General features: G+C 35.2%; 1 protein-coding gene across 1 annotated transcript in view; it reads left to right on the top strand.

Moving 5' to 3' along the window:
* LOC149558787 (U3 snoRNP-associated protein-like EMB2271) overlaps positions 1 to 8,780 on the top strand; it is a 45,625-nt gene extending 36,845 nt beyond the window's left edge. The window contains exon 7 of the mRNA XM_089832851.1: positions 8,014 to 8,780. Within this exon, the coding sequence (XP_089688977.1) occupies positions 8,014 to 8,091 (78 nt within the window). The 3' untranslated portion in view covers positions 8,092 to 8,780. The remainder of the gene's footprint in view (positions 1 to 8,013) is intronic.
* The last annotated feature ends 3,576 nt before the right edge of the window (positions 8,781 to 12,356 follow it).

The following is a 12,356-nucleotide window of genomic DNA, read 5'->3' as shown; positions in this document are numbered from 1 at the left end:
TTGGCTTTGTTTTGGATAAGTCACTCATGTTAGCTGTATAACCAGAGAATCTTTTAGGTCTTTTGCTTTCTCTGACTGTTTCGGAAGGTGCAACAAAGTCTTGGGCTGCTTCAATTGTTTTAATGGCCCAAAGTGGTCTTTTCTTTGAATTTTCTTTAAGGTTCATATTTTGAATTTCATCTTTGATTTCTTCTAAGTTCTCCCTCTGGGACCCAAAGTCACTATTTCTTTCAAAAATAGATAAAGAAGAAGGTTCATCAGAACTTATGACTCTTTTGAATGCAAGATCTTCGTCAAAGATTACATCTCTGCTAAGTTCAATAGTTTTTTGTCCAGGTATGAAAATCCTATATGCTTTAGAAGTTTCACTATACCCTACAAAAATACCTTTCCTCCCAGAGGGTTCTAACTTGGTTCTATTTTCTTTTGGAATATGGATATATACAGGACGTCCAAAAATTCTAAGAGGACTTATATTGGGTTTTACTTTAGTAAATACTTTTTCAGGGATTTTATCTTAAAGATAGGAGTGAGGGCTTCTGTTTTGCAGTACAAGAGGCTTCTGCCCAAAGATAGTATTCTAGATTTTGGTCAAAAATCATAGCCCTAGCAGCTTCTATAATTGTCCTATTCTTTCTTTCTGCTACCCTGTTTTGCTCTGGGTTATAAGGAACAATGTACTCCCTCTTAATTCCTGATTCGTTACAAAACTTTTAAACAAGTCTGAGGTATATTCTCCTCCGTTATCAGTTCTAAGGGTTTTAATTTTATGTCCTGAAATTTTTTTAGTTAATGCTTTGAATTCTTTAAATCTTTGTAGGATATTTTCTAATTCCTTGCATTTTAAAAAGTAAATCCATGTTTTCCTAGAGAAGTCATATGTGAACAAGATATAATACCAAAATTCTCCAAGAGAAGGAATAGACATAGGTCCATATAAATTGGAATGAATTAATTCTAGTACATTATTTGTTTTTCTAGTACTATCATGAAAGGGACTTCTGGTGCTTTTACCCAGAGCACGCCCTTTGCAAATACTAGGATGGTCTTTATTTAATTTGGGTAATCCAGTAACCATCTTCTCCATAGTTGATAAGGTTTTAAAATTTAGATGCCCTAATCTTCTGTGCCATATTTCATTTGTATCTATAGCTTCATGGACTAGGGCTTGAGTGGATTGACTAGATTCTGTATTTAATTCATACAAATATTCTTTTCTTTGACCAATTAACTTTGCTTTTTTGATAGAAGAGTTATTAGCCCAAGTTAATACTTTGCCATCTATGAATGCAACATTATGTCCATCATCTTCAAGTGCTGTAATTGAGATTAGGTTTCTTTTAATCCCTGGTACATAGAGTACACCTTTAAGAAGAAGAGTATTTCTTGATTTTAGTTTCAAAGTACAATTTCCAATTCCTTCAACGGGGTGTGCTGAGTTATCACCAATGTTAGCTTCACTATTAACCTTCTCTGATAAAAAATCTAGAGTTTCTTTGTATCTCGTTATATGTCTAGAAGATCCACTATCAATTACCCATGCTTTATTTGAAATTTCATTTGATAGAGAGGAATACAAAACACGGTTCTCAGGATCATTAGTATCTTCTTCTTTAGTGACATATGTACAATTTGCCTGTTGTTTGGAATTTTTAAGACAATTAGATCTATAGTGTCCAAATTTTTCGCATTTGAAACTCTTTATTTTAGATAGATCTTTCTTGGGCTTCACATTTTTTTGATTTCCCTTTTTCTTCTTGAAATGCTTCTTCTTGCCCTTATAAGAGTTTGTATTAAGAACGTAAAGTTCTTCATCTTCTACTTTTGGTTTCCCTCTTTTCTTTAGTTTTCTAGATTCCTCTTGAAGACAACTATTCTTGAGTTTGTTAAAGTCCAGAAGCTGATCTCTCGCACTTATTCTTTGTGCGAATGTCTCCCATGAATCTGGCAATCCATGTATAGCCATAAGTATTAATTTTGTGTCACTAATGATGGTTCCTATGCTTGATAGTTCATCTCTAATGCCGGCAACTCTTAGGAAATAAGAATTTATCGATTCTCCTTTCTTTATTTGAATGTGATTTAGTTGCCTTTTTAGTGCAAGAACCCTGGTTGCATTTTTTATTTCATATGCATTTTGTAATACGTTCGTCATATCAAAGGCAGTTTGATGTTTTGTAAGCATAGGTACAATATCATTTTTAACTCCATCCAAGATGATTTGAATAGCTTTTCTATTTTCTTTTCGCCATATAGATTTGTGAGGTTCAACTGGGGGTTGTTTGGATGCTCCCTCAACGAATTGTTTAACATTGTTCTCTTCAAGAATCATCAAGATTCTGAATTTCCAGGCTTCAAAGTGTTCTTTTCCATCAAACTTGTCCTCAAGTCTGATTGTGTATGCCACTGAAGATAGGAGAAAGCTACTAAATATATATGAAGTTTGATAACTGAGTTTTGCAGAGCCCTAGAACCAATAACTTGGCTCTGATACCATGTAAAGTTTCTGCTAATTCTTTGTTCTTTGGATCAGACTATTAGTTCAGTCTTGAATTGCTGAGAATGGTCTTCTAAATATTATGAATATTCAGATTGTTGAGGAATTTAACACTTATCCTAAATGCAGATCCAGTACTCTACAATCGATCTTGATTGAATTAGAATATCTCTGATTTAGAATACGCTGGATGTAAAATGCTTGGAGGAGCAGACTGCTGTAACTGTGTGTCATATAAACTGCATTTACAACCTACTATATATCCTTTCTAAAGGATATGTCCCTTAGAGGGACATAACCTTTCCTAAATGAGCACTAATCAAACTCCTTCCTAGTCGGCGATTCATGAAGATATAATTAATAGCACTTAACAAACTAATTGTTAGTTTGGTTAAACATTATAATCTTGTTTCCTAAGAAGTCTCTGGCCCTTAGAGTCCTATATAAAATGCTAATTTAGAGATATATTATATTGAGAAGAACATTTATGGTATGTACTATCAGACCTGTAGGTGATCAGGTTAACATTATTAACACTTCGGTTTGGAGTGTGATCATCTGGTGTGTGTGCACAAGACACATAAAGCCCCATGACTCTGGAAGCAGCTTGCACACTGTACTGGTTGCATTTGTGCAAACTATGCTTCCCTGTGAAAAGATCGGAAATGTGAAAGAAAATGGAAAAAGTTGAGCTTCTCTGCAATGACAGTCATTACAGAACTCTATTGAAGATCAAGACCAGATTGAGTATTGAGATTTCCAGTATTTAGCATGTTTTCAATAACTTTGATAATACTCCCAGAAGGAGCCTTATCCATTGCCTTCTTTGCCTTATTTATATCTTGAAGAACAAACTCAAAACTTGTATCCTGCATCTCCCGCAGAAGTTGCACCCTAACCTTGAATAACCATTCATGGAGCTTCTCCTTTACCAATTGTGTCGATTCCTATAATGGCATTATGTTTGAGATAGTGTATCTTAACCTGCGCAATTCCTCAGCACAAATTTCAACTTGAAGTTGTAACTGGTCTGGAGTATGTAGAGAAGAGGCAAGGAATTCAGGACATGATAGATATCCAAAGATTTTTCTTGAAATTTAGTGATATTCTGCTGGCTGCAAAGTACCCTATAAACTTGACTCCCTTTTGTACTACATCTTTCTATAAGTTCCTGAGCCTTCTTCAAAGAAGAATATAGTTCTTCAAATACCCTGACAACTGATCCCGTCAAAGCTGTCTTTGAGTCCTTAACATCATCCAGCAGAGGCTTCAAAAGCTTCAATCGTTCAACCAGACATTGGCAATTTGTATGATCTGCCCCAGTCTTTCCATTCAGCGTCACAATTTCATGAATTGCTTGATAAATGTCAGCAAATAAAACATGTAGAGTATCCATAGGCCTTACACTGTCACCTTGTACATAATGACGATCTGCAATGTTTTGAGCAGAAGGAAATCATAGCATTGCCATGTCATAAAGACCACAGTCTCTGAAAAACAGCATCCCCCTGGGCTTCAAAATCAATAAGCATTCTTTTATGACATGTGACATTCTCTTCAAAGGTACTGAAGACACAGTGAATATCTGTCACTGTGTCACGAAGTCCAATCCACCGGTACAGTATAGCCAACTGGGAAATGTTCCAATAGAGAAGTCACAACAGAATGGTTTGATGATGTGCTTCAGACATTCCAATTGCAGCAACCACCATTTCTTGAGCTCTCTCTAGAGTAACCATGATACAGTCACATGCATAGACAATTCAACCACTATTTTGCCTCATAATCCTCTGTTTTTGCAACTTCGGAGATTGACCGTAAGAGCTGGAGCTCGGCATTGGAGTTGCATGCATTTTTTTTGAACTTAAGAAAGAGCCCGATCCTCTGCTTATCTCAGCTATTCCAAAGCCTTTATAAACTGCCGGGAGAAAATATAACTTTGGGCGTTCTTGTCGGGCTTTTCTTTGAAACTCACTAGCCACCCAATAATATCTACATCATAAATTAACCAAGGATTATAAGAAAGAAGTGTTTCTCCTACTTCCCAATGTTCTTTGCATAGTCGATCATAGGGCTATTCATAATGGACTCCAACATTTGTCAATTAAATGCCATAAAATTTGTCCATTGCATCATATTTATGGATCTCATTTTTAGTTGTGATTCTAGAATAATTTTGCTAAAACAGTGACCTTGAAACAAATCAAGCATGGGGTAAATATAATGCCCATCACGCTGCCCATTTTGTGAATCGGTAACTTGATCACGAATTCTGCCAACAATGGATCAAAGATGTATTATGAATCCAATATTCAAAACAATGCAAATAGCCCAATCACGCCTGTATAACAGTTATAACCATACAAGAGGTCACGATTTCTGATCATCTATGGGAATGTATGAGTATCCACTCAAAGTAAGCAAGAATGGTTTACAATATCAATTGGCTAATTTTTGTTATTGGACGTTCATTTGATGGGAAGTGGGAATGTGTGCCGATATTCTATTGCTTCTAATGTATAATTAATAATGAAGATTCCAATAAGCTTAATCTACCATTCCATCATGGAGGGGAGTGTACATATAGGGATTGTAAGTAGTATAAGATCCATTTGAGAGTGGTAACCCTGAGTGGGGCAGGGAGGTTGAATGGTGGCTGTCACTTTCTCGCTCTTGGGCTTGATGGATAGGTTCCATGTGCCCTGTACGATCTCCCATGGTGCTTCATAATGAGGATGGGTTCTTTGAAAAAGCCTTAAGGAAATCTCGTGTACATTAGGATTATATAATAATGATTAGAATTTTCTTTGGAACATTGTTGAACTATGTGTTTGTTTAGCTATTGATAACTAACTTGGTGCGGGCTTTAAACCAAGGTATTAATCCAGACCTCGTTTAGGGGTCCTAGTGAAAATTAAGTGAAGTTCTAATAGGGAACATTATGCTCTCCCTCTCCCTCTCTATCTCCCTTTTCCCCTTCTCTCTTTCTATCTCTCTCTCTACATCTATCTATTTGTCTCTCTTTTCCTCTCTCGCTCTATCTGCATCTACTTCTAGACATGTCTTAGTCTCTTTGCCCATTCATCTCTCCTCTCATCTCTTTCTCTCCCTCTCTAGCTTCCTCTTCCTCAACCTCTGTATCTCTCTCTCTCTCTCTCTCATGGACATCAAAAACGTATGTCAAAAATAGACCAAAATTTTCCCCATTTCACCTTCCACTCCTCTTTGGCGTACCCATCACACACCAATAGCAATTACTGGTTAGTACCAATGCCAGAAAAAAAAAAGGGCAGAGATCACTGGGATCGAACAACCTTAAGACATTTTCACTGCCTAACTCTGATGTGAGATGGCAATACATACCAAATTGTCTCAAAAAACAGGATAATTTTTTTCCATGTTGTGCATTGTGGTGCTAGAAATCAACTCATGCATCTCAGACAAGACATAGAACTGCTTGTACCAAATTAAGTAGTCTATCATTAATTTGCAAACATTTCACCGTCAAACCATTTTTTTTTGTAGAATCTTTTGGAAGTTTTATGCTACACTGACAATTTTACCATAAAATTTGTAATTCTGAAAACACTGCAGTTGAGTTCAATATTTCCTGAGCTCTTTAATACGTGTCTACTAATTACACAGATGCTGAAATCAATACACATTAAGGTTGAGTTTATCCTGTTAAACATTTGTAAGTATTACTGTACAGAAGCTTCATTTTAACCAATGATAGAAATGCTTGCAATTGCCTTGTGCATCTGCACAAAGGTTCAATTAATGTTCTGCATTCAGCTACCGTGTCTGATTTTGAAGATAAGTTTCTATCAGATTAAAGGCTGGAAAGAATTGTTGCTGGCTTTTAACCAAGGTTGCTGACTGATTTGTGGGTCAATTCAATAGAAATAAAAATAAAATTTAATAACTAAATAAAGAAATACTAACACAGATCAATAAAATATTAAAAGTAACACTACAAGAAATTTGAAACGGCAAAGAGGTCAAAGGATTTCAGATCTAGAAATAAGGCCTAAAAACCACCCTTCCATTGACGGACATATACTCCTCTGTTACGCATTACTATTTTGTGTTTCAGTTTTACTGCACGAAACTTCTTCTTATGCTTAAATTGCTTTAATGTGTGCCATTCTTCCTGGCTGGTTACTGTTCACTAATTCATTGTCCTTAAGTTGTTGCACTGTTTCGAAAGGAGAGTTTAATCATGTCTTACAGACTCAAATAATAAGCTTAAAAAGGCGAACCTTGAGACATGCATTCATTCATGTTGTGACTTATGGCAAAGAGGATACATAATTCTCTACGAAGTTCTACATACAATATATAAGTGTTTTTATTAGGGTTCTAGGTTACTTCCAATAGTTTCATGCTTCCCAATCGCTTTATATGATTCTACCTTTATATGCTAATTTAACCGCATTTCTATTGGGACATCTTTCATTGCAACTTGTTTTTTGTAATTAGTGCAAGGGAGTAGTACTCATGGCTGTGCAAAGATTTGGGATGGAAGATTGTCACAAAGTGTTAAGTGAATGCTGCCTTTGTCAAGGCTCTTTAAGCAATGATGTTGGGGTGATATTAGAGTGGATGCAAAACTCCATTAATGGGTCTTAAATATATCTTTATATATGTATTACTGATACTTTAAGATGTATGTGGGCATGTTTTGGAAGAGGGTAGCCAGCTCATCTCACATGTTAATTTTGTAGTAGAATTTATAGGTAGTCTAAGGCCATCACTCTATTATCAAATTTATATTCTGTTCTCCTTTTTTTCTTAATGTTGAGTATATTTTGTTGTTACAATACTTGGAGGATTCCACTCCAGTATTGCGTTTGGTCTATCATTTTGTACATTTTTTAGATATATCATATCTGTTTATCATTGAATATTTTGCTTAAATAGAAACTGTAAGATCGTAATTCCAATGCAGCATTCACCTGAGTTTTTGGTTCTGCAGCTTTTTGTCTCCATTCCTCTAAAATTGCCTACACCAGACCCTGCATGGAATTATCCGAACTCTGTACATTTCAAGCTTTGGCATTATCGGTGGTCACAAGCATAATTATGACTGATTTTTTTGATTTATCTATGCTCATCGTACCTACTTAAATGCTTACCTTGTTATAAAAGACTGCATTGCACTATTGTTAATTAGTTCATGGCTTGATTTTTTTGGTGATACTACATCCAATACATTTAACAAGTTATTACATATCCAAACTAAATGTACTGGATATGGTGTTACATGTCTTTGGGAAAGGGAGGGCTCTGGTTTCAATAAATCCTATTTGCTCCTATACTTTTGCTTCCTTGCTTGTTGATTTATAGCTACAAACCAATGCTAAATGTACAATTTTTCACATTCATCTGCATATCTTTTCATTTTGAATTCTGTACAGATTCCTTCATATATTACAATTCAAGTTGTTTTATCAATCATTAAAATCAACAGTTAGAGCAAGCACTAATTATCTAATTGGAAATTTCTTAAACAGGAGCCTCGCTTAGGTAGATGGGGTCGCATTCAAGCTGCTCGCAACGGTGTTGCTTTGTACCCTATAGATATTTCATGATGAGCATGAGGAGAAAATTGGAATTATCGTATCATATCTTTGTTGCTTCTCTCAGTGATATGCCTGGTATGTACATTAGTGTATAGGAGAACTTGGTGCATGTTTTGGGAAATCCTTTATAGCAACACATTCTCCTGATTTGTCAATGTTTGCTTTATGTCTAAGGTCGTCTGCTGCATTTCAAGTTTCAAGCACCAAGATCGTTCTGACCCCTAACTGTGGCCGACCAGAATATTTTATTCGGGAATATATCAAATGTATTTTTAGGAAGTTGGCTTGGCATGAGACGTAGTGCAGAGAGAATTTTCTAATTTTGTCCTCTCAATCTATGCATTCTTTTATTTGTTGTAAAGCCAATGTAATTTTGTAGTAGATATGAAAAAAATTGCTTAATGATTTAATCTTTTTAATACACCTCTAGAAGTTGCCTTCTTGAGGTCAATTTTGAGAAACCTGAATCTACATCAGGTGCCATGCAAATTCGCCAGATTTTATCAAATTTTAGGCTATATCTAAATGGGCCTCGCAAAATAATTTTACATAGAAGGTGAATTGTATGGCCTATCAGTGCATGTCTCATTATTTAGTGGAGTTGGATTCTACTGAACATTATGTATTTTGGCATTTCTCATATTTAACTTTTCTGTAATACAGAAAATGTGCTCGATCTTTACTTGTATCATAAAGAATTATGTCATCAAATTGTCAAACAAGGTGACTGACACATGAGGTTGGTAGTACAAAATTACATTAAAGTCGCAAAAAATTAAAGAATGGATTTCACAACATAAAAATGCAATGTGCTGTAACATATAACTCATGAAACCATAATCAGGAGCTGGTGATAAATTGAATGGCTGTATGTTACTGCATGTGTGGCACCTTTTATGCTGAAATCAATCGTTGTATTATTTTTGGCATTTTAACGTTATGGTGTTATATAATGTGTAATGTAGATCAAAGTTAAATATGTAGTTCTTTGTCAGCTGAAGACCACATTGGACTGCACGGATGGCATCCTTTTCAAGTTTAAATCAATTGGTGTCAATTTTCATTGTAACTATATGTTTTATACTTTTTGCAATTTAGATTAATGTTAAATTTGGAGTTCAAGTGCAATAAAATAAGCAATGGGCACTGTATGGCACACATGCAAGGAGTTACAATTCACCGTGGCTATTAGAGAATACAATGAGTGCCGGTCACGACAATAACCAATAGTATTCCACATTACACAAAGAAGCGAAGTTCCACTCAGTGGTAGAGAACTGCACATATCAGAATATTGCATGTGGGGTGAACTTTATGATTTTACATTTTGAGCTTATTTGCATGCTATTTCCATAGCTATACATTTGAAGATTGACAACATTAGTTGGCTTTTGATTTGCATGCTTTTATGCAAAGTCTTGTTGAGTCTATTGGTGCAAAAACAGTGACAATCACTTAAAATCATTGTTGTTGATGTGTAAGGGCATGACATAATTTGCTTCATCAAATTGTAAATGATGACACGCACACACAAAAACTAGGCAAGGTTAGTTTCTCCATTCATCAAACCTTGAGATGAATAGATTTAAAGGCCTGGAGCAAAGATGAAGGATGACAATAATCCAAATTTTTTGCCCTAGGATGATGAAATAATGTTAATATCATATTCTTTGAATGATACAGAAAGTGAAAAATGAATTGATACTTTGCCAATTGTGGATGGTAGAGAACTTGTGCTCTTGTAAGAGGTCAAAAGTTCAAATCTGTAGTGGGGAGGGGTTGTACACCTTATATTAAAAGCATTAATATAAGCACAATAAGAATAGCAATCGACCAAAGAGTACTATCCTAGGGTGATGAAATAATGTTTTTGATTAACTAAAACAGGGTTTGAAGGGTGCTTGAAACCTTGTACAAGCCTAAAGTTTTCAATGAGTGCATAAACAAAAGGTACAATAAATAAATGTAGAACTAGTCACCCCCCAATCTAAGGGTAACCATGGTGACAAAAAGCCAGTCACCAGCCAAAAGAAAAGATCCAGCTAGGAGGCAGGGCCAGATACATCACGATTTGCCCTTTGATTTAGAGCCTCCCTTGCATGATCGAAGATTCATTTTTAAGGAGCAGATGGCCTAGTTTTCTTTCTTTTTACTGCATTCCAACTATCCTCCACCTTAGTTGCTTCAGCAATCCGATCTCCAGAAGAAACAGAACAATGGAACCCAAGAGAATTCGAGAAAACAACAATCTCCCTAGAAGAACCCAAAGCCAATTGGCCCCCCACTTAAACAGGAGGAAAGTCCAGAACAAGGGCGGGGCCAAGAGAGGGAACAGGGTCCTGGCCCCCAATAGGACCACGAGGAACAACAAACTCCTCCACCGAAGAATCATCTGCAAGGGAGACATCCGTAGACAAGGGTAGAACAGAGGAGGTCTCCAAAGAAGGGGCCACAAGAGAGCCATTTGAGACAACAGTCGTGGCAGCCACCAAAGAGTCCTAAGGAGAGTCACCATCCCCAACAGAGGGGGCTTTGAGGATAGTGTAATGATCATTCGACACATTCTTCCACCAAGGAGACTTCTTCTGTCTAGGTTTTTCAGAGGAGCAGCAAGGTGACCGGTCTTGTGGCACTTCCTGCATCGAAAAGGGATACCTTCGTAATCAAGACACTAGATCCAAGATCCAATTAGAGAGGCCAAACAAATCTTCGCTGAGAGACCTTTGGAGATGTTGACCTCAACTAGGATCCGAGCATAAGTGGTGCTATACACATTGGAAGAAGCATAAGTGATGAAATAATGTTAATATCATATTCTTTGAATGTTAAAAAAAGCTAAAACAATGATTCAATGCTCAACTTTAGATGGTGGGAAACTTGTGTTTTTGTAAGAGAGGTCACGAGTTAAAATGTATAGGAGATAGGGTTTGCACACCTTATATTAGAGGTGCAATAACATGTCTCCTAGATATTTAAGTATGAGGTAGTCTTGTATAATGGATTATAAATGACCTATGTGTTATGCCATTTCAATGTTCAAAATAAAATAAAGTTCATCCTTCATAAACATAGCATACAATTTAAATACTCCAACTCTAGATGGTGAGAAACTTGTGTTCTTGTAAGAGAAGTCACGAATTCAAATGTATGAGAGATAGGGTTTGTACAACTAATATTGGAAGTGCAATCAGATGTCTCCTACATATTGAAGTATGAGGTAGGCTTGTGCAATGGATTATAAATGACCTATGCTCTCTCATTTCAATGTTTAAAATAAAATAAATTTTTTCCTCCATAAATAGAGCACACAATTTAAATATTCTCACAAGCCAATCAATTCGTGACTACCAAATAAGTTAATTAATATATATATATATATATATTTTAACATAATTGATATTTTACATATAAATTTTAAAAAAGTACAAATAGAATCAAACCTAAATTAAATAATTTATTATTATCATTTAATAATAAAACACCAGACACACATAAATCAATAAAGTAAAATAAGGATTGTAACATAACCATCAATATTTTTAAATATATTGATGTACATATATACCTGCTTTATGTTTTGTGCCTTACTCTTTTATTTAAGATTTGTACTCTTAGTAATTTCTCTAAAATCACGTTGAATATGGGCAAACTAATATTTCTCTTTTATACACCTTTCAATTAATAAAGTCATCCACCTAAATAATTTGTATTCATTGGATTATTATTTTCCTCATCTCTATCTACGTCATAATGTCTTCCATTATTTGAACTTATCTATCCTTCTCGAGATATTTAGTTTTGAATAATTCTTCCATTCGAAGGAAGATTGGATTGCCTAATCTTAGAAAGGTACATATTAAGACCGATGTTGACATCCCACCGCCTTTAGTCCTTTAGTGGATCTCTTTACTATGGTTGGAGAATGGAAAGTTATCTTGCATTTATAGATATAAATTCTTATTTGTTTTATCAAGTATAATTAGTATCAAATTTGAATAATTTCTATAATGTAAGTATTAAAAACAATATGTAAAAAGATTGTTTTCTTAGGATGTTTTTATTTTAAAGTTTTTATAGAGCACATCAATATAATTATTCAAGTAATCTAACAATATCTTAAATTTACTATATGATCTGGATTTGTGTTGATATAGTATCTAAAGTCTTATGTGATCATTTCTTTTGAAAAGCTTGGGGAATACTTGATATTTAAAGATAACGCAAGGGACTCAACAATGGTGATGCTAATCGACCAAGGCTTGTATGAGTTTCTT

This window comes from Cupressus sempervirens, chromosome 5, assembly GCF_028749045.1.
Source record: "Cupressus sempervirens isolate cs-2001-9-10 chromosome 5, ASM2874904v1, whole genome shotgun sequence".
NCBI lineage: Eukaryota > Viridiplantae > Streptophyta > Pinopsida > Cupressales > Cupressaceae > Cupressus > Cupressus sempervirens.
This window is presented reverse-complemented; position numbering and strand designations above follow the sequence as displayed.